This window comes from Colias eurytheme, chromosome 8 (genome assembly GCF_061535395.1).
Source record: "Colias eurytheme isolate Ceu_HAF_F1 chromosome 8, ilColEury1 Martin Lab GWU primary, whole genome shotgun sequence".
Lineage (NCBI taxonomy): Eukaryota > Metazoa > Arthropoda > Insecta > Lepidoptera > Pieridae > Colias > Colias eurytheme.
The window spans coordinates 4,592,470-4,616,366 of record NC_142987.1 but is presented as its reverse complement, the minus strand read 5'-3'; the positions used below and the strand labels follow the sequence as shown (position 1 = coordinate 4,616,366).

At 32.7% G+C, this 23,897-nt stretch overlaps 2 protein-coding genes across 2 annotated transcripts in view; both read right to left on the bottom strand.

Annotated features, from left to right (window-relative positions):
- Positions 1-23,897, bottom strand: part of LOC149906442 (dietary and metabolic glutamate transporter-like) — a 245,487-nt gene that overhangs the window by 215,846 nt on the left and 5,744 nt on the right. The window contains exons 3-9 of the mRNA XM_090104575.1: positions 23,176-23,405; positions 19,765-20,001; positions 16,611-16,817; positions 15,967-16,140; positions 15,390-15,606; positions 13,979-14,217; positions 13,316-13,629 (exon numbers count right to left, since the gene is read on the bottom strand). Of these exons, the coding sequence (XP_089960701.1) occupies positions 13,405-13,629; positions 13,979-14,217; positions 15,390-15,606; positions 15,967-16,140; positions 16,611-16,817; positions 19,765-20,001; positions 23,176-23,405 (1,529 nt within the window). The 3' untranslated portion in view covers positions 13,316-13,404. The remainder of the gene's footprint in view (positions 1-13,315; positions 13,630-13,978; positions 14,218-15,389; positions 15,607-15,966; positions 16,141-16,610; positions 16,818-19,764; positions 20,002-23,175; positions 23,406-23,897) is intronic.
- Positions 896-10,770, bottom strand: LOC149906443 (dietary and metabolic glutamate transporter-like). Its single transcript, XM_090104274.1, has 8 exons — positions 10,589-10,770; positions 5,194-5,408; positions 4,100-4,339; positions 3,660-3,869; positions 3,296-3,463; positions 2,952-3,168; positions 1,959-2,197; positions 896-1,126 (listed from the first exon to the last, which is right to left on the bottom strand). Exons 1-8 carry the CDS (start codon positions 10,623-10,625, stop codon positions 896-898), a joined length of 1,557 nt encoding a protein of 518 aa, XP_089960400.1. The 5' UTR covers positions 10,626-10,770.

Below are 23,897 nucleotides of genomic sequence, written 5' to 3'. Positions count from 1 at the left end.
AATAATAAAATTTCAGGTTCATTTTCAATGAGAACTATGATAATAAAATAATTATATTGTTTATGTTGGAACATAAAAGTTTAAGCATAACTAGTAATTATTTGCTCAGGCCGTATACATAAAGAAAATATAAATCTCAATTCATTCTTGGAAAATATTAGAGATACGAACATCAATAATATAATCGAAGGACAGTTTTGATTTTGATCTCACTAGCTTTATATAACGAGATTGAGATAGAAATCAAATCAATTTCCGATAGCAAAACGTACTAGATATTTTATTTAGTTTATCTTATCTGCAATAATCCACGTACAAGTTAAATTTAATACCCCTTTTCGTTACAAGGCATTTTCGATACATAGAACTAGTTTTTACTAGCATTTGTTGTATCCAGAATTTATTATCCATAGGTATTTTAAGACGCCTGCTTTAAAAAAAGAGCAATGAGTATCTTCATCGTAAAGTCTAAAATATTATATCAATTTGCTCCTCCTACAAAAAAAGAGAATCTTTTCATTTTTTATCTATAGTATATAAAAAGTGTTTAAATGGGTGAACGTGAGGCCAATTCTAATGGCGAAAAATACTGAATAGCTTACCCAACAAACATTTTATATAATGTTAATGAAGTAATATAATTAATATTACTTACCCCCTTGCTTACCCCTAACCCTATAAAAATATTCTATATAGTTTGGCAATTTCTCATTCCTCATATTGTTTCAGGAGCTATCAATAGTTCAACTTTAAAATTTTCTGATCTTTGAGAAATTACGAAAATAACATTTAGCAATCTTGGATATATTTCAAGTCTATATCTCGTATCGTTGTATATTTTATTTCATGTAAAATATAGTAGGAAAATCAAAACACCTCCATTTTAACAATTCATTTAATCATCAGCTACAGGCGAGTGATCGTGTTTAGGGTGGACGACCTTCTTCTCAGTATCTTCTTGCGTCTTCTTGAATGGACCATGCTTCCAGCCCGGCGGATACCCGTATTTATCAACGTCATCCCACCATTGCTGGTCACCAGATCCCCAGATCAGGTATATAATGTTCGTCCCCACCATGACTGCGAATACCGTCCAAAAGGCAATCCTCCATTGACCAATTGTTTGCTGAAAACCAACATATTTGTAAGACGACGAAGATAACTAATGATTAAAGTTACGGTTAAATTTTTCTCAATTATAAAGAATGACTAATGTGAGTCAGAAAATTAATTTGACTTGACTTGAATGAACGTTTTAACTAGAATGATCTCTACTTTTTTCAAGTAGGTATTTTAAACACACATTTTAATATTGGTTATACATGTCATGTTTTGTTACGGATATAAGATACTTAATTATAAAATTTTTGAAAGTGTTTATATTTTCAAGTAGATTTTTATACGTAGTTGTTTTTAACTTCCCTAAAAGGAAAATTACACCTTTATTACTTTACTTATGGTTTTCATTCAATTGTTTTCTTGTCAAAGCAGTTATCTGCTTGCTAACCCGAACAAAAAAGATTTTCTGTTTTTTCATGAAAATCGTATTAGTACCTACTTAAAGGATGCTAATGTACTTTTTATATTCAAAAACTTTAACTAATAAGGAAACAAAAAAAAACGGGTTTTCGTCAACAATGGTAAAAAACACATTGCAGGAAGCAGTACAACGCTTGGTTAATTTTCACGTTTGACCGAAAAATAGGTATATTAATCGCAACCATGACACCGTGCCTAACTAAAGTGGAAAAACTTATTGTTTTTCCTCTACATTAAAGAAACATTAGGCTGTCGTTTGTATCATTAGTAGATGCAATTAGTACCTAGTATTAATCTGCATTTAAAAGTAGCCTCTAAAATTATTTACCATTTATTTGTGTGTCCTATTCTAATGTTTGCGATTCATGAACAAGATCATATTTTTGCTAATTGTATTGTCAAACAAGCTTTAAACTTACATCTGGAGTTAACAATCCGATCAAATACGGCGTAATGATGCCAGACACCGCGGCCAAACCATTCACCATAGCTGAGGCAGTACCCGCATAATTCGGGGCTATGTCCATTGCATTAATTTTCACGCTACTATAGAACCCTGCCATGCATGCCATCGATGCCACGAAGAAGGCCACAGCTTCCAGACGGTTACATCCAGAATACGAGGCCAGAATAATAAAAAGAGCCGGAAAAGTTGACGCTGTAAAAGATGGTTTTCCTTCAACTGATGATATTTGGAGATTATCTTGAGAAAACATGTTGAATAGCAATAAAGACTACCAGGAAAGAATTAAATATCTAGACTCTCATAAACTGTAATGTTAATGTTAATATTTGTCGATTTAAATTCAAACTCAGACACGCGGGTTGTTATTGTAAGTCTATGTTGATACACCCTTATGTTTCAGATAGCACGTAAAGCAGTTGATCTTATGATTCATGACTCCTGTGGTGTCTGATGGTGTGTTCCATGTTACCGGACTATGACGGACTGAGATTGATCGTACACTAATAAATATTGGTCTAAGTATATATTATGTTTACAATATTATTATTGATATTTTTATTCTTATTTGTAGAAATGTAATACTGTTGGTTACCCACTGTGACCAAAACTTGAACAAGAAAATGATTATTGTATTTTGTTAAGCATAAAAGTTACGGCACGTAACAAGAGTATCATTGAGTATGCGATCGTGCCAATTGTATAAATTTTTTAGCTCCAGATAAAACTAAATTTGTCTCCGTCGGCCAACCCCGACCTTCAATGAATTTAAACCATAATTCCAAATGTATGTCAAGTATTCAATGAAACAGGAAAACTGTAATTTCACTGTTTATATTAACAAATTGAGATAATCATATTGTGTAAATATTGTAAAGTGCTTTATCAAATCGTGTCATGGTGTCAATATCTTATTCGTGAAAAGTTAAACCGATTAAAATGTACTTACAAAGTGTGGTGTATATTTTCCTTCCTGTTGTTATACTGTGCCATTTCTTTCGGATGCAGACGTCGCATAATGAGGCAAATATGAATGAGAAAACGTACATAGCCATATATGGAAGTGCTGACATTAATCCTGTGTCTTTTATATTAAATTTAAGAACCTCAGAGAAATACTTCGGCAGATCTGTTATCATTGTGAAGTAGCCCCAGTCGTGACCTACCTAGAAAAAGTTATGAAAATACCTATACCAATATTTTCTTCCAAATATTCATATTTAAAAATTTCCTTAAGATGTTGTAGTGTTATAAAACACGTAATTTTATATACATTATACATTAAATACTTACAGCCGCTAAAACGAGGGCCCAAACAGGAGGAGAACTAAGCAAAGCTCTAAAAGGAACGGGGTCCAATTTCTTGTGGAGTCCGGATGCTACAATGTTTTCGTTCAAATATTTGCGCTCTTCATCCGATATAAAAGGATGCGAATTGGGAGTATTGTAACAAAGAAACACCTAAAATAAAATCCAATTGAAAATGAATTCGAATGGAAAGTCAGCGAAAAAATATAAGGAAATTGGAATCGGGTAGGTATTTCATATAAATTGCGAGTGTCACAAAAGATATTCAACATCAGTTGAATTATTTTGTATTTTTTTCTTAATACCTACTATTTAAATAAAATTAAAGGCTCCAATAAACTTTTCTTACCCAAAACATGAACCATATAATACCGAGGCTTCCAAATACGTAGAAAACGTTGGCCCAATCGCCTCCATCAGCCAGCAATATACCAGATAGGTAAGGGCCCATGATATTACCAATTTGAGCCCCACCGAAGATCATAGCACCGAATCGTGATCTTTCTGCAGGAGGCACCCATCTTGCCAATAAGAGCACAAAAGCAGGTGTAACGGGACCCTAAATAGATATTGTATTAACAATTATTAAAGAAATTTAAAATTTGTAAGAAAAATGACAATTTATTTTTTATAACAAATTAGACGAAACTCAAGACAAATGAATTTTATTTTTGTTTTTTTTTTTTATTTATATATTTCATTCGATTTATTTTATTTCGCCTCGTATCTTGCAAAACGATCTCTTAATTGAATATGAAATTTGTGTTGTATAAAGCATGATACACTTACTTCACCAGCCCCTTCTATAACTCTTATGATGAAGAGTCCCACAGCTCCTCCCAAGCTTACTGCCCAAGGAGTAGCGGCAGTAGCAACAGAAGTTATCAAAAGACTGATACCAATCGTCCATTTGCCACCAAATTTCTCTGCCAGTCGACCTCCAGGTAAGTGAGTTATAACGTAGCCATAATAGAAGGCGCTCAAAAGAAACCCTTGTGTTTTTTCATCCCAATCATAACGCTGCCGACCCTTTAAAATTAATAATTGCAGTTAAGAACCCTATCACAGGTCACTATAAGGTTCATTTTCGTAATTCAGCATGTAATGTAAAATTGGAGTCGTAATAATAATTATTTTGTAAGCAATATTTTTGCTTGCTTTAATTGATTTATACTTTGATAATTGAAGAATTGGGTCAAACTCTGAGGTTACTGCCATGGTAAAAAATAAGCAAAAATCTTCGTATTTTTTTCTTTAATGGCACTTTCCGGTCCCATTGGGCTATAAATCAATTGAAACGATATTTACAATAACATTTTGTTATGACATTCTAAAACGAAGTTGATTTTTTTTCGTATTTATCTTACCAATAATAAAAATAATTGTACCTAAGGTTTAACTCTACAAACAACATAATTCAAGGTATCCGCTATAAAACGCTTCACAACACCAATAGTAATAAAGTTTTAAAGTTCATAATTGTTCATAAATACGGTAATTGCTTCATATTTTCCATTTAAATAAACAAACGCTAATCAATTTTAGCCTCACAAGTGTTCCTACTTATGTGATTAAACTGACTTAAGACATTGTACAGGATGTTATTTTGCGACTACTGAAGTACTGAATACTTAAAACTTGGTGTAAAACATTAAAACCCACTCATAAAGATAATAATGTCTTGTTTGCATTTTTCAATGACTATGGTATGTGCGGATTTAGCAAGACAAACAAATGCTACAATACTTGCGATGAATTATGCAATCGTTAAGATAGGCTTTTGACATTATCACCTACTTATATCTGATTATCATCTATATATCTGAATACCAGTAAGGGTTGACGTAATTCAATGTATGTCTAAATAAAAACAAATTCCATACCACAGGCGGCAATATGCTCGAAATATTTCTCAATAAAGTTCTGTTGACTAGAGCGTCGTCATCTGGGCAAGTTTCGCCTATGATATGTTCAGCTGGTGCGGTATGAAGTACCATCTGTGTGATTGTCATGCTCAAACATACGCGCATGGTAAATGCATTTGCAAGCGCAAACAGTCCCAAAACACCGAGTACATATCGCTGCGGTATGAATAATACTGAAAAGAATCACATTTATGTTATTACAAAAAGTTTTGCTAGTAGGTCTGAAACTTTTTCACGCGCATGTCTTTGATTTGATATTTGACATAATATACACATTTTGTCATTAATTTTAAAATAAGAATGGGACTCTTCTTAATTGCTTTTGCTGACTGTACTTAGTTAGTTATTAAGGGCTTGGTCTAGTAGTGCAAACAAATGCATCCTGTCATCCTATATGTAAATAATACAAATGTACTAAGGGAAAGTTGCTCCACTTAATTTTTAAAAATTAAATCATTCGTATGCATAATTTAATATTCGTAATAAGTACCAAAAATGACAATTTGAAACAATTTTCGTGAAAATTACACCGGGTGATTTTTTTTTATCAGTACACAAAATTTGCGAATACTTTCTATTGATATCTTCAACTTCATGTTTATATAACTGATCAACTTTTACAAAGAAATTTGGACGAAATATAAAAAAAAATAAGCTTTCCATACAAAATGCATAACTCTATACATTTATCGACCTAAGTTTCTTAGTGAAAGTTGTTCAGTTTAACTAATAAAACGGATAAACAAATTTTGTATATAATAAAAAAAATGTAATGTTTGTGTTAAAAAATTATAAAATAGAAAAATACGCAAATGAAAACAAAAGATATTTATTTCTGACTAGCTTCCGCCCGCGACTCCGTCCGCGCGGATGTCGGTGTTCGCGTCTGCTACGGATTTATTATATTATGTATAATATATAGATTTATATTGATAAACCTAATTAATCTTTTGCTAGCATTCTGATGCTTTATCGGTTGCACTGGATTTATCTCTTTTTTTTTCAATCGTTTGAATGATATAGGATGGGTCCTTGATGGGCATCGAATGCTGAAGTCTCGAATCAATCAATTCTGACAGTAGGCAATTTATGTAAAATCTTGATAATGGTCCATCATTTTATTTTGCCTAAACGTTACATAATTTTTTATATATTCTATATTTAACGAATGATTCACTCCAGTCTAAACAGCAAATAAGCAGACTTCTGATTCTGCAACGTTTAGTTGCACAAGCAGAAGTCTGCTTATTTGTATTTCAAAAGTGTTATTTTTTGCATTGTATTTCAAATATTATTTTTGAAGTGAAACTTCTTTATCGGGGGTGGACAAAAATTTTGTGTAACATTTTTGCGTTACGCCGCGCGCGTGACATTTTTGCGTTACGCCGTACTCGTGACATTTTTGCGTTACGCCGTACTCGTGACTATATACATTATACATGTTATATTAAAGTGATCAGCAAAATCAAAGGGTTTGTTTTAATTCTAATTCCAGTGAATTTCTAAAAAAAGTAAATAAGTAATTACATCTATTTTTCTAATACTTAGGTGTAATAATGGTATTTATTTTTCTAAGTTATTTATGATTAACCTCACTTTTTGATTGTATTTTTCAATACACTAACACGTGGGTGGAATTATGGTATCAATTTTTTCTAATACTTGAATGTTGATTGTGGTATTTATTTTTCTAAAATTGTATTTAAAGTTAACCTCAGTTTTTGATTGAATTTTTTAAAACACCAACACGTGGGCGAGATCATGTTATTTATTTTTCAAGTTATTTAAGCTTAACCTCTGTCATAATATGTATATACTATGTGCGTCATTAATTTCTGACTGTTTCGAGATTTCGACATTAGGAATTTATATTTATTACCTCTATTGTTCGAACAAAAATAAGTTACCGCCTTTAAGAACTTGCCGACAATGTAAGTACAGTATTGTTTCTTAGAAAACATTTTAGGAGTATACGATAATAAATCTATGACTCACGTTAACATGTGTTTGCTTGATTGGTGTTCAATTATGATTTTGTGAATTCAATATAATTTATAAGAATAAACCTCAAACTCTTTATGTCCAATCAAAATCCGCCTAAGTCGAAATCCTTTATAAGTTGAAAACTCTATATAACTCGAATTTTTTGGCGTCTCCCTTGGTCTTTTGAACTACCGCACGAGCTGAGCGAGCGAAGCGAGCGAGTCGCGGCAGTGGCCGGCGTAAATATTCAAATAGGTAGCGAGGAGCGAAGCGACGAGCATCTTAGGTTAACTTTTGAACTACCGCACGAGCCGAGCGAGCGAAGCGAGCGAGTTGCAGTAGCGGCCGGTGTAAATATTTAAATAGGTAGCGAGGAGCAAAGCGACGAGCATCTTAGGTTAACTTTTGATTTTTGAACTACCGCACGAGCCGAGCGAGCGAAGCGAGCGAGTTGCAGCAGCGGCTGGTGTAAATATTTAAATAGGTAGCAAGGAGCGAAACGACGAGCGTGTTAGACTAACGTATTTCTGTAATATTGTATACAAGCTGTGCCGCGCGGTTTCACCCGCGTGGCTATGCTCCTGTTGGTCTTAGCGTGATAATATATAGCCTATATTACTCGTGGATAATGTAGCTTTCGAATGGTGAAAGAATTTTTAAAATCGGTCCAGTAGTTTATGAGCCTATTCATTACAATCAATCAAACAAACAAACAAACAAAGTTTTCCTCTTTATAATATTACTGTAGATAGTAAATTATTTTTTGAAAAATAAGGTCATAAAGAAGTTTCACTTCTTACGTGTGTACTCTAGTACACGCACACATTTTTTTTTTATTTTTAACCGCATCTTCCGCATTCATGTCTTTTGCCGGAATTAGACATTTAACTTCTACTAGTCCCATTTTCCCTTTTTGATATGGGAGTGTATAAAGTAAATTTTTTAGATATTTCTAGTTATACTTTTAAAAAGTATAACGAGAAATATCTAAGGTAAAGTAAAGTAATTTCGATATCAGTTTTAAGTTTTTTGATACCTGCAATAATAACGTCATAATCGCCTGCACATACTTAACGATTACACCCTGTATACAATCCACCATCCACATTCATAATGTTTTCCTGTCCTCCTCTCCTTTACGCTGTTCACCGATACATTTTAAATGAGTAAATCTGCTACCACTGAAGGATGTTTCATTGTGATCAGCAAATTTTCACCACTGTTGTCGATTATTTGTTTTTCATTTTTAATCAGCAATTGGGAATCATCAGTTTTGTTTTTTGCAGATTGGTGATGTACCCTAACAATACGTCGAAAAGGGAAAGCATCAACGAATTATCGTTTTCGTCCTCTTTTTTTATTCTTCGCGTCTCTGTTACTTGTGTTTGTTTAGTTCTCAACACCCACTGAATTTTCTATGTTATTGTGATCTTCCATTACATCTGAGTTTTGATGATGTGATGATAATCCATTTGTTTTAATATTGGTACTTAGAGTTGGTGGACTAAACTAGAAATGGCGGACTAAATTTGTCAGCGCGTCTGTAAGATCAGAATATAAAACCAACATCCTGTATTTAAGTTACAAAATTAATAATCAAACAACATGCCGCTACGTTGAAAATGACTAGAAGAAAAAATTAAAACACCTCGGCATATAATTTTGGAGTAAACAAATCATTTTCCCCGTATGGGGATTTCCCCGGATGAACTTGGGAAGTTCAAGTTCTCAATACAAGTCTATATTATATTTCGTATTTCTCAAACGAAAAATAAACATTTTTGGAACTTCAAAAAAAAATATATTATAAGAAAATTTATGAGCTTACTTTAGTTTTAAAGAAATATACATCCCTTTTACTGACACCCCGTAAAATAAAGAAATTGTTGCCAATCACCTTTGCAATCTATTTGGTTTCATTAACTTTATGTTCGAAGATAATTTTTTTTCTAGTAGTTACACGCGTATTTTTTTCGTTTATTTTCCATATCGAAATCAAATGTTTAAAAAAAAGAATATTTGCACAAAACTAAGATAAAAATAATCAATTAACAAAAATATTAAATTTAATGAAGTAGAGCAACTTTCACTTCGGTATGAAGGAAAATCGAGCGTAGAGCACACGTCAGAACGCTCCGGCCCAAGGAGCGCGACTAAAGAAATTCGCTAGGATTTTTCCTAATTATTTTAAATATTTTTTTAATATTTAAAGAATTATCAAAATTCAAAAAAAATTTTTTTAAAGGATTAATACTAATTGGTCTTCAACCAACTCGAATAAATTAATGGAAAAAATAACTTTTAGCAGTATTTATCAATAGATTTTGTAAGGCAAAAAATGGGAAATTTAATGAATTTATAACGTTCTAATTAGGAAAATCATAAGTTTTTCGGCAATTGTATTCAGCAGTTTTTAATAACGACTATATAAGGATAATAATGCGCTGATCAGATTGTATAAATTGTAATCGGTTGCAACGTAGTGAGTGCACAAACTTAGCTCGAAATGTCTTTGGGGGAAAGAGACTTATCTTGAAGGCCTGATTAAGGTAACATAAAGTAACTTTATAAATGTGAAAAAATTCACGCGCATTGCGTATATAACACTAATTGATAAACAAGAAAAAAAAATTCAGTTTATCATTTCATTAGCCGGGAAAAAATTGTCAAATAACTTGTTGAAAACGCAATTTTGCTAGACTGCAGCCTTAAGTCAATATAATATTTTTATATATTTATTTCCAAGTAAGTAGGTATAACTACATATCTAACGACATCCTATATATACGTATAACACAGATTTCAAAATCAAATCAAATCTATCATCTTCCTTGAGATTATCTACTTATCATCTAGCAACAAGGCCAAGATGCGCCTATATTTAACTTTACTTTAAACTTCAACATCAAACAATGTTAAGTCAAAGAAAATCCTAAAAAGGATAATTAGTTACGATTATTGTTATCTAGTCCTAAATCCGTTAATTAAAGATGTTTTAAAATGATGAATATAAGCATTCTAACTAAATAATGTAAATGCGAAAGTAACGTAAAGTAATATATCTGTCTCAGTCTGTCTCTTCTTCACGTCTCAACCACTGAACCGATTTGGATGAGAACAGACCCTGAGAACCCTGAGATAGGCTATAAGGATAGATTTTATCGTATATCAAACGGGAACGAAACTATGTGGGCTTTCCTTAACTCCGCGGGCGAAGCCGTGAGCGGAAAGCTAGTAAGAGATATAATAAACATTTAAGGACTTGTGTTTTGTACAACATTAAAACCCACAAAACAGGAAGTTCGTTAAAAAGCAGTTTATCGTAAGATACGAGTTCAATTATTTATCAATAAAACATGAAGTTAATTACCTCTGTTCATAACAAGCCTCCATCCCGTCAACGTCATTGTCTAAACCAATCCAGTGACCGTTAAATCCTCATAATCTTCTTTATGTCACAAAATAACAATTTATACTGAATGTATAGTTACGTATGGTTAACGTCAATACACCATATCTCTGTATTTTTGTTTCTGTACTAAAATTTTATGAAGTAAGTAGCACAGATGACATTATCAAGCGCGTGTCTATAAGACAACGTGACAGGGGATCTGATAAAGTTTGCTCTCAAGTTGAATTGAGATAAATGTAACTTCAAGATACAAATTCAAATGGTAGAATTCAATGAAAACCGTAATAGTCAATAGATGCTACTAAGACTGACGTTAATAAGATAGGTACAACGAATTAAAACTAAATGTTATAGAATGAAAACGGCGTACAGCAGACGTTACTTATGCGAATAATAAAACGTGTTCAATTGCAATGTTCTTTTCTTTGGTGTACAGTATGATACTAATATATTAATTCAGGAATTAAATACATTTAAAACATCATGATTGAGACATGGTGTTGAGAATAGAGAAGTAATTATTACTGAAGCTTTCTTCTTCTTTCGTACTAATTAAAAAGTGTGTAAACTGAGTAGGATCAAGTAAGTCAAGCATATTTATATAGCTGAACGAATTTAGCAGTTAAATTGAGCTTTTGATACCATTTAGACGAAACCTGACGTGGCTGGTCCTTATTCAGACTATATACTTATATGAAGTATCGTGTTAAATCCAACAATTATGAAGGAATTGATGGAAGCCAGTTCTGATCAAGCAGAAGATTCATTATCAACGACTTATGTACTTCTAAATGCGATACGTAAACAAAAGTTTATGTTTGTACTTTATACGGCTCAGAAGTTCCCTAGAGAGAGCACAGAAAATGCTGTTTCTGGATCAAGTTAAGCTTATTATTAAAAGACAATATTATTGTTACTATTCCAAGGAAAAGTCCTGATCCGAGTTGCAATATTCGACAACTACAAATATTAAGTGGATTAAAGTGAAATACTTATATCTGAAGCTGATAACACTGCGGATAAAAGTTAGGTCTTTCTGAATTGATCTAAATATTTCTTGTTTTGGCATTCGATATCAATATTACGTAAACCCATGAGTAGGCAGATATTTTTTTAATACGTCAATTTGCCGCTATTTGATAGTCTATGTTTATTTAACAAAATTCCTTTAATATGAATTTTGTTCTCTTTGTAAAACAAATCGTAGGTATAACATTTTTTGTGCATCTTTTATCATAGGTCTGCCGAACTGTTAGCGATGTTCTTTAAAACTACTGAACTGGTTTTGAACTCTTTGTATTTTTTTTTTTGTGAACGGAGATTTTGTGTTTATTTTTTGTATACATTAGCGGAATTTCCTTTAACGACCGCGACGCGCGTAAAACCGTGGGCGGAAAACTAGTCAAGCAAAGCAAGCATAAGTCGAATTAATATTATGCCATATTTAGATGAGTATAGTTTCACACTATCCACTAGAAATTCTATTAAAAAAATTATACTACGAATCCATTAATGGTTGAAATGAGCGTATTATTAACTTATGGATGGAACACCTTCAATAATTTAAGCAATATTTACAAAAAACCTTTATTAAAAACAAAATTAAACCTTTTGTTGACTTGTTGTTTTCAAAAAATAAAAAGAGCTAACTATCAAACGATGAATGAATTAATCAATTCATTATTATACACACCAAAATAAAAATATAAAATGCAGAATGAACACAAGTTTCACAATAGGCGCCCTTATCGCTACAGAGCCATCTCTACCAGGTAACCACGAAAACAAAAACATAGAAAGCATAAAAGTGGTTTTTACTACATATTATAATATCAATATGTAATAATAATGAACTATAGTAGCATAATATTAACATCTACTTTTACTAGGTATGCTTTACTAAATAAGGTAAATTTTTGTATACTTATAATAATAAGATACAGAATTATTATAGAGTAGCAGGCTCTTGAAATACAGTTAAAAACTCATATAACGCGAATATTGCTCTGTACACAATAATGACCTTTAAGAGCTTTGGAAAACCGACCATGGGGTTTTATTAAAGCTATTGCTTTCCTTATATGTATAATACTTTATCCACATAATACTTTATTCATATTGTTTTATATAAAAATCTTCAGCGAAGAGAAAATGTGAAAATACTGCAAAAAAATATATAGTTATGTTGTTTATAGTTTGCATTGATATGAGTTATCGAAAAGGCGTTCAAATCTTAAAATATTTGTTTCCGATGCTTCAAAAATAAATAATTGTATACTTATTGAAATGAGTAAAAGTGGAAAAAAATAATCACTACATAGTAAAAAAAACAGTCGCTGTCAAGTGTCACTGTCCGTCCGTCTCTATGTACGTATAATCTTTAGAACTTCTCAACGGATTTTGATGAGGTTTTTTTAATAGAGTTTTTCTTGAGAACGCTTGTAGTAAATCATTTGTTATGTTTTTTTCAAAGCGAGCGAAGCCGCTCGCAATAAGCTAGTGTAATATATTATGTTAAAACGTTATACACTATAATATAGCATATTACAGCTAATGACCTAATTTGAGTTTTGTATATATAATACTTCCCAATGATATTGATCCATAGGAATTATTATTAGGTATTACAAAAAACAAATAAAACAACAATTCATTTTCATTTTTTATTAACAAAACATATCATACATACAAACAAACGCCAAGAGAAATCGTTCCTTACTTATAAATTATTGTATTAATAAATAATATTTACACTAGAGTCAGTCGTTACAAAATCATTTCTTTTCGCTCTTTTCGCTCTTTTCTTCTTTTTTAGGTTCCTCAGAGTCCTGTTGTCTCATGGGTAAGGCACCATGTTTCCAACCTTCAGGGTAGCCATGCTTCTTGACGTCATCCCACCAAAGTTGTTCACCTTTCGCGAACAGCAAGTAAACCACGTTGGTGACTACTAACACCCCGAGACAAACCCAGAACGCCACTCGCCATTGTTTGAGTGTAGACTGAAAATAAAAGTTTTAATGAAGTAAACAATACGTGGTTTTACGCGTTAATTATTTCTAATGAAGGCAGGAAGTTGAGTGTTTATTTACATTGTTTTATTTGACTTAAGTGTGCTCTACATCGTCTGAATTTCATTGCTTCTATTTAATACGATATGCAAACATGTTTTTCGTGCTGTTCGTGTTATAAACATTTTTGTTCTGTGTAGTTTAATGCATTAAAAACATAAATAGTTAGCAATTGTCGTACTTAAGCTGATCGAAACAAACGAGAGCTTTAGGTCTGTATTACGTACAATTTACTTAAACCGTCAATATTACAAATTACTAAATTAATCTCTTTACTTACTTGCGGTGTTAATAGTCCAATCAAATACGGTGAGATGATGCCCGATATAGCAGCTATACCGTTCACCAAAGCGGTGGTGGTACCAGCGTAGTTCGGCGTGATGTCCAGAGCATTAATCTTCATTCCACTGTAATAAGCTCCCATGAGCGTCATAGCGGCAATGAACCAGAATACAGCGAGGGTGGTGTTACAGCCTGAGTAGGAGGCCAGGATGATGCATATACCGGGACCCGTGGCAGCTGAAATTTTGTTATTATTAAGTGTAGATATTACTATCGAAGATAAAGTTGCGGAAAACATTTTGGTTTTGAGGCGTTTCGGAAACGGTGGAATAAAATAATATTATGTTTAAAATAAAATGTAAGTGTTAAGTAATAAAATGTAACTTTTATTTAGTACCGGACAATAGAATAGTTTTGTCGATAACTTGAGTTCAATTCAATTATGGTAATTTTCCGTCGGTATATATAGTATACAGGGTGTAATCGTTAAGTGTGCACAGGCGATTATTTCGTAAGTATTGCAGATATCAAAAAACTTTAAACTGATATCGAAAAACGAACGATTACACCCTGTATATATGTATATCACTAATTCTTTGTTGTTTACAAATATAGCATAAACAACTTTTAAAGGAATTAATTATAAAGTACCTTTAAGCATATTGATAATATTATCAACAACTCTTCGTGCATAAATTTCAATTGTACAAAGTAAGTTTAAACAAAAACGAAATAATAAAGTAGGTACATCTGGAGGTTACTGTAACTCAGAGTCATTGTCAAGGCTGTACGTGATTCACGATCACTGGCCTCTATTATGTAATGAACAACAAAATTCGATCAATACTAAGTTTTTTATTTACATTATGAAAAAAAAATTTTAGATCAAATACATAGGTATATTTTTAAATGTATATTTAGAAAAATATTTTGTACACAAAAAATATATGTATTTTGCGAAGTATAATATTACAAATTTATAAAATTCTCACAGATTACTGAAAAGTAGAAACATAATATTTGATGTGAAAATTTGCACCAAGAATACCATAGTTAATATTTTTACCAAATATTGCTGTGTTCATTCCACGTGCCAAATGTTTTCTATAAAATATTACTAACGTAAATAGATAAATTCTAATTCCAACAATAATATTGTTGAAGTAAATCCCTACTACACCTTATTTATACATATAGCCTTGGTTCTATTGCTCTACACAGCCTACGGCAAATATTATCTTCTTTCATAACAAGGAAGTTTGTTTTATTATAATCGTAAGCAATAGTTTTCAATATAAATATTCAAAATTGATGGAAAACGCTTCTAAACGTTAAATATCTCCCTTTTCAAAACATATGGAAAACAATGAAGGGCATTTTAATAAATAAATCAACACTTCAAGTCTTACCGATAGTTGTGTATATTTTTCTCGCATTCTGTATATTGTGAAAGCCTCTCTTCACACAGAAGTCGCACACCATACCAAAGAAGAAGGAAGCTATCCACATAGCCACATACGGAGCCGCAGATAATAGTCCAGCTGATTTTATATTGAATTTCAATACATCTGTCATGTATTTTGGTAGATCAGTGACCATTGTGAAGTATCCCCAATCATGGCCGATCTGAAAAAGAACGCAATTTGTTAGAATTAAATCTTCCGCAATAGAATCTCGGGTTCAATCTGTTACTATTATGCACGAGTTCAATTAGATAAAATAATAGAGAACGCATAATAATATTTATGTGACCATGTATGCAGTTTCACTATAAAATACGATGTAGTTTTCAAGTAGGTTTTGTATGAATTTATTGCAGATGTAAGAATATTATCCTTTTGTTCCTTTGTATCTCCAAAATTTAGTAGTATTAACATCAAAGTTCAATGCGAATTTACTTCCAAACTTTTTAAAAATATTTATGAAACTTGCAAAAAACACTATGTAGAGCACCATACTAAAAGTAAAAGTCATTAAAATTCTTACAGCGGCTATAATCAAGGACCACAGAGGGACTGATCGCAAAAGGGCCTTCCAGGGCACAGGGTCCAATTTCTGTTTCTCACTGTGAATGAGAGCGTCCACATTTTCGTTCAGGAATTTCTTCTCACTGTCCGATATGAAGGGATGAGTATTTGGAGTACTGTAGCATATGAAAATCTGTAAAAAAAATAATTTAGAATAAAATATTGTTTAGTAATAATCAATCATCATCAATTTTATAAATAATTCAATTGCTTAAAAACATTTTTGGATAAAAAACATGTTTTACATTTTTATGAAAAACTCAATTATACCCGATGTTGAAATACACAAGTGAGGCTTATTTTCCTTTGAATAGTATACATTATTCATGAATTTGTTTTGTTTTGGTAATTTCTATATTACTCCTAATATTTTTCTGAATATAGCAAACTAGCGGTCCGCCCCGGCTTCGCCCGTGGTACATATTTCGCAATAAAAAGTAGCCTGTGTCCTTTCTCGGGTATCAAAATATCTCCATACCAAATTTCATGCAAATTGGTTCAGTAGTTTAGGCGTGATTGAGTAACAGACAGACAGACAGAGTTACTTTCGCATTTATAATATTAGTATGAACTATGATACATATTATGGACTAAATAACTTACCCAAATAACGAACCAAAGCAGTCCAAAACCACCAAACAAATAGAAGACATTCTCCCAGCTACCATTATGCATTATAAGACCGGAGAAATAAGATCCGCCGATGTTTCCAATTTGGGCGCCTCCGAAAATGATAGCCCCCATTCGAGCTCTCTCATTTTTCGGAGCCCATTTTGATACCATAGCCATTAAGGCGGGCATTGTTGGACCCTGGAGAAAGATAAAGCAATTCGTTATCAAATTTACTACGTACTAGCTGAACATACAGTATGTGAAACCTAGAAAAAAGAAATCTGTATACCAATTCATTAATTTCGAAAGTTAGTTTATGTACCTTTCGAACAGACTTAAAAGAAGGAGGTTCTCAATTTTACTGTAATTTTTTGGGTGTGTTACCTCACAACTTACTACTGGGTGAACCAATTTGATAAATCTCTTTTTATTTGAAAGGTGATGTAATATCATCATAATATCAATAAATGGGATCTATTTCTAAAATATGTAATAAATTATTTATAAATGAGTTGAATGTTGTAGTCTATCCATTCATCTATCTTCATAAGATTTTCGTTTATAAAATAAACAGAAAAAAGTTAGTACACAATCCGTACCATAAAATGTTAGCATGCCGTTTTATTATATCTTTGAAACAAAGAAACTAACAGTATTAAAGGTGTAATATACATATTTGTATAACCTACTTTATTCGACCGTTCACAAGGTAACATTTATTATTAAGGAAGGATTCAGCTTTGGGATTAAGATAAAATGTAGCTTAACTACGGATTCATACTCAAATAGCCAAATACATTGTACAATTTATATTTGTAGATAATTGGTGTTTCTTTTTTGTATCTTTACAACAATTTAAATTAGGTACTAGGTAGTTTAAATGTAGATAGTATATCGACGATGAAGTATCAATACCTCCTAACTAACATTTTAGCGATTTTCGTTTTATAGCATTTTCGTACTTAAAATAGAGTAATACATAGGCCCATAAAGGTCATTTCTCTGTAAACAGTCAATTTGAGCAAATATTAAAGTGTAGCAATACCTTATAACAAAAGTTGCGTCATTTTTGCTGGCAATATATTCTAACTACACCCTGACGCGTCCGCTCTGTTTTTAAGCACGCTTTCCTTGGGCTCATTTATAGTTTATTCCTGGGTTAAAAGTGGTGAGTTTGGCATGCTTTCAAACCAAGAAGAAAGTATCCTAATACGTGCTTCTCCATCAAACTCAACAAACCATCGAAAATTGCCATTCTTGACGATTTTTTAGATGCTTTTCCAAAACTACCATCGCATTACGAGCGTAAAGATACCAACAAATTGTTCGTAGAGTCAATTAAATTACTAAGCATTGTACATGTTACTGGTATGACGAAACAGCTGCTGCCCTGACGTCTAGCACTTTTGTTTCGTTTGTAATTAATTACCTGGAAAAGCATTGTGTTAGCCAACAGCTGCCTATTATTGTATTTTCTGACGGATGCTCTTACCAAAATCGCCTATTTTGCGTGAGAGATGGAGGTGGGGGAAACCAGCTAAAACTGAAACCACCCGAGCACATGAAGCCAAGCAGCTTGTGAGGGCTCCTCGGACGCCATGCATGATCTGCATAGCGGACTGTCTGTGATCCCTAAATTAAAGAGATGTTTGTTGAAGGGGGCGTGCCCTGTGAGGGTCCCTGTTATTACACGTAGTTGCACTCTGCGTAGGTTGAGAATCCGACGTGCAAGCCTAGAGTCAATGTTTGGTAGGGCTTCTCTGGCTTGCTTGCAGTCAGATCTGCTTGAACATTCTGCTTGTAGTGCAGTGCTAGTGAGCTGGGTAATCATCAGCCGGATCCAGCTTGCAGGTAGCGGTATAATGGGAAAAGGTCCCATGACCGGTGTTTGAGATGCCCTTCTGGCTAATATGTCAGCAGCATCGTTTGCTCGTGAGTTACTACTTACTGTGTCCTTTTATTCATTGTAGTACTAGGGACTTTCCCAGATCACATACCCTAGTTAGGGCTAGGTGACACTTTAGAATTAACCCTGAAGTGATTTCATGGCTTTTGATTGCCATGAGTGCTGCTTTGCTATCCGATAGGATCCGAATCGAAAAGTTGTTACATTCCTTTTGATTATGGCTGAAGCTGCAAGTAGAAGTCCTAGGCATTCAGCCTGAAAGACTGTATTACGGGGTCCCAAGGGGTGCGAGATGTTAATGTTTAGGTCCTCAGAGAAGACCCCAGCACCCGTGCCATTTTCAGTCTTGGACCCGTCCGTGAAGATGAGTAAATCTTCGACGCTGTTGTGCTATGATGTGTTCACGTAGCTGTATCTTATATTTCTTGACTTGAACGCCAACTTAAGAACAAAGAAATTTACGTTCCGAGTGATTATGCCACTATAACCAAAGCAGCAAGAAAATCTCGTCCATATGAAGTTGAACAAATTGAAATAATGTTTTATATTCAAACCACTATCTTCGAGCATAATCACGTGTAGTGACAGGATTTTAAATTAAAATTTTACTATAGTATTGATACAAAAACCTAATATTAAAATAAAAAATATGTTGTAATCTTTAGAACAATTTCTTCTAAGTATATTGGCAATAACTTGTATCTAATAAATACGGCTTTCTATTTAAATACAATTACAAGCAATATCTAATATCTGCATGTTTTTTTTAAAAAGCTTTGAAGTTACATTTAATAAATGATTCCATGATATCTAATATCCTTTGATAATGAACGTAAGCTAAAATAATAATTAAAAACAGTAACGAAAAAGAAATAAAACGTTTTTTTTATCTCCTGAAAAATGTAGTTTTTGTAGTTAGCATATATTGATACTTCATCGTCGATATTTCATAAGTGCATCTCGGTATTGAAAATGTAATGATATATTACTCATGGTTTATTGTCAGTGTGTATTTATAGTATGTAGATAATGTAGTTAGAAAATATGATATATTTTCTCAAACAGGAAAAATTATTCGTACACGTAACAAAAACCTAGGACCACCACTTTAGTTCTGCAGCAACTAATGTGGTGTAAAATATAGCAACCTTTGATAGCAACTTCAGTCATACATAACACTAAATTATTAATCCTTCTTTTCACTATATATATATTATAAAAAATATAAATAAACCTCACCTCTCCAAGCCCCTCCACAACTCTCAATATGAAGAGAGCGGTAGCGCCTCCTGTTTTCACTGCATACGGGGTGACGAACGTACAAAGAGCAGTGGACAATAACCCCAATCCTAGAACCCATTTCCCACCAAACTTCTCCGCCAGCATTCCACCAGGCAAGTGAGTTATCACGTATCCATAGTAGAATGAACTGAGCACTAAACCTTGGGTGGCTTCGCTCCATTCGAATTTTATCGTCTAAAACAATTATTTAGTCGTAAGAAAATTATTTATATTTCCAGGGATGATAATTAATAAGGGAATTCAAATAACACATTAAAAAAATTCTATTGTAAACAAATTTTTAGTCCGTACCGCCGACATGGTATCTCATGTCCCTGGCGAGGGTTTAGTTTTGTAAGGTTTTCAAAATTATATAATACTAGCGGTCCGCCCCGGCTTCGCCCGTGGTACCTATATCTTCAAACTATCCTATCTCTCAAGTTGGATCGAACTGCACATGGTGTGCGAATTTTATTATAATCGGTTTAGTGGTTTAGGAGTCCATTGAGGACAAACATTGTGACACGAGATTTATAATATGTATATATATAGGTACATTAAGATTTACAGTTATTAACCTAGTTTACACGCAATCCCTCAGACATGCCAAAATCGGCTCAGCTGTTCCTGAGTTATTAGATCTTTAATTCTCCTAACTTTCTTCTATATTACATATTCACGATGTATAATTTTTTATTAAATTTCAACCGAGCACTACCTGTACTCGGTTCTTGTTAAAAATTCACTACAAAACGGGACACAAGATAAAATTGAAACCGTCACGCCACGCGTCACGGCAAGCAGATATTACGTGTCCACATTTAAAATTAATGTACGAGTACGTTACTGTTTATAAAGTGTAGTATATTTTCTGGAAATTCTTTTACTGTAATGATATTTAGTGGTGGTACAAGAGTATTTATAATTGACTCTACCAATTATGATAGAAAAGGCCTAAATAAATTTTAGCCTCGTTTCAATATATTTTTAAAATTATGTACAAATTACAATATTCGCATAAATAAATAATACACGTACTTCGTGATAAATGATAGATATTATACGTTAAGATTTATGTTACAATACTCTGAATTCGAGCTAAGTTTCAGAGATTTGTTCTTTCGTAAAAACCATTCAGATGTTTCGCCCCATTATGTTTATAATACATATATATACGTATAATTGACTAATTAACATTTTTTGACCATAATCACAGAATTTTAAACAAAGAAACACTTCAACGAAAAAACTTCTCCAGGAATGTCACGGTTTTTCTCTCAAAACTTGTTAGGCATTATAATAACAATGCTTTTGAAATTTTTCTAAGTAGACAATTCTTATGGCATAAGTCATAGTGATAATAATTAATAATCACTATGCTCACAAATACTTTTAAAACACCTACTGCATAAATAAAGCCTTTAAATTATATTATCTTCTTTATGATAGAACTAGCTCTTCGCCCGCGGCTTCGCATGCATTGTCAAAGAAAAACCCGCATAGTTCCCGTTCCCGTGGGATTTCCGGGATAAAACATATACTTTGTGTTAATCCATGTTAACCTCTATATGTGTTCTAAATTTCATTGTTATCGGTTCAGTTGTATTTGCGTGACATCCATCCTCACAAACTTTTGCATTTAAAATATTAGAAGGATGGGATAGGATATAATGTACAAAATTTAATTGGATACTACTTACTTCAGAATGTTGGTGTTTATGAACCTTAACTATTTGAAATCGCATGTCCGAGGTTTGGCCGGTATTGGATTAGGAATTAGTTTTTGGAAATTGTCTACGTTTACATTATTTTTATGATATTAGAAAATTTGATATCAATTTAAACAGAATACAATAATAAAATCGGAAAGAGTTAAATGTAGGTAAATACGGAGAATGAGACCATTTTTTAAATATTATTTTTGACATTAAAAAATAGATTAGTTTTTATCTAGTTAAACAGGCACTCCTTTTGTTCAAGGTTTGTGTCAATACAGAAACATTCCTAAACGTTGACAATATCACAATATAGGGACTTTTGAGTTTTTGGAAAATTCTTACCTACAATTGAGATAATATTATATAAAATATATCTGCTTATATTTGATTTCCGATAAGAGAAGAATATCTCACGTGTGTATCTAGGAATATTTTTTCTATGAGATTATCTTGAAGAGATTTGATTTATTTTTTATTATTTTCGATATATTATTATTATAAGTAATGTTATATGTAATGTGCTTATTAATAAAATATAATAAAAATGAATCGCTAAATATTTTGGTAAGCGCAAAACTCGATAACGGCTGAACCGATTTCGTTAATTCTTTGTATAATATTTCTTGAAGTACCTACGAGGATGGTTTTTATGGAGAGAAAGCGTAAACATGTACCTACCACGGGCGAAGCCGGGGTGGACCGCAAGTAATAAAATATATTCGAATAATCTATTGAAAAATGTTATTATTATTCTCTTTCAGAATTCTAATAATAGAGCTTTAGTTTATGGTAAAGACAGGTTATATCAAAGCGCATCACAGATAATATATGACAGAATCTTGTCAGGAACAGAAACAATATATTAAAGAAAGATTGACGTATCTCGCATGGGGGCTAAGTACCCTCCACGTGTAACAAATAAGATAAAGGATTATAGGTATATTAAAGGGTGAAGTAAAACATTACTGTAATAATAATATTATATTCTTCTATCTAATCTACGACAATTACATAAGGCTGGTTTCGATGGGTTGCATTTAATTTGGATTTAGATAAAGAAAATTATATAGATACTATTATATATTACTAGCAGTCCGTCCCGGCTTCGCCCGTGGTACATATTTCGCAATAAAAGGTAGCCTATGTTCTTTCTCAGGGTCTAAAGGTTATCTGTGCCAAATTTCATCAAAATCGCTCCAGTAGTTTATGCGTGAAAACCATACATACATACATACATACAAACAAACCTTTCCTCTTTATAATATTAGTATAGAAGTATAGATAATACTTAAACATTTCTTTAGCGATATTGCGTATAACTTACCTACCTATCTTCATATTATATTTTCTTTGAGGTAGTTACTGGTTAATTGAATATTATGATCTCAAGGTCATTATAAAGTAAAAATTTAAAAATTGTAATTGACGATTTAAACATAAATACCACCTACTTCATATAATCAGCTCATATTCGGTATTTCTCTATAATTAAATCGTAGGAAAGTCAAAACAGTCCTTTGGGTATTTCATCTAACAGACATGAGATAGATTTTATCCCGGGATCGGGAGCTATGCTGGTTTTTCTTTGATTACGTGAGCGAAGCTACGGACGGAAAGCTAGTATCAAATAATAACTAATCTTTTTACTTACACCATCATCACCCGCTCGTAACAAAAACTCGGACAATGTCATGGTCGTGTTAGTTACAGCATCCTGGTCAGGACACGCATTGGGATCATAGTGGGCGTCCCCTTCCACCGCCTCCTTCTTCCAGACCATCTGCGTGATGGCCAGGTTCAGACAGACACGCATGGTATACGCGTTGGCTATGGCCAGTAACGCCATTATAGCCAATACATACCGCTGCGGTATTATGAACACTGAAATTGGAGGTAAATATGGTACGAAATTAGCAGAAGTAACGAACAAACAAGAAATAAGCATCTAATGTTGATAACGAAATTTATAGGTATGTATTAAATGATAAGTGCGAAAAATTGGAGGTAAATAATTATGGTAGGAAAGTAGTTTAAAAAAAACGAACAAGGAATTGATGTTATAAATAACTGCAACAATTTACTTGTAAGATAATGAAAACTGCGATTTTTCGAGCATTTAGTTCGTTGAAGTTCCTGTCAACTCAGTAGTGTTTAGAATCCATACTAATATTATAAATGCGAAAGTAACTCTGTCTGTCTGTCTGTTACTCAATCACGCCTAAACTACTGAACCAATTTGAATGAAATTTGGTATGGAGATATTTTGATACCCGAGAAAGGACATAGGCTACCTTTTATTGCGAAATATGTACCACGGGCGAAGCCGGGGCGTACCACTAGTTTTTAATAACAAGCACGATACTGATACTGAAT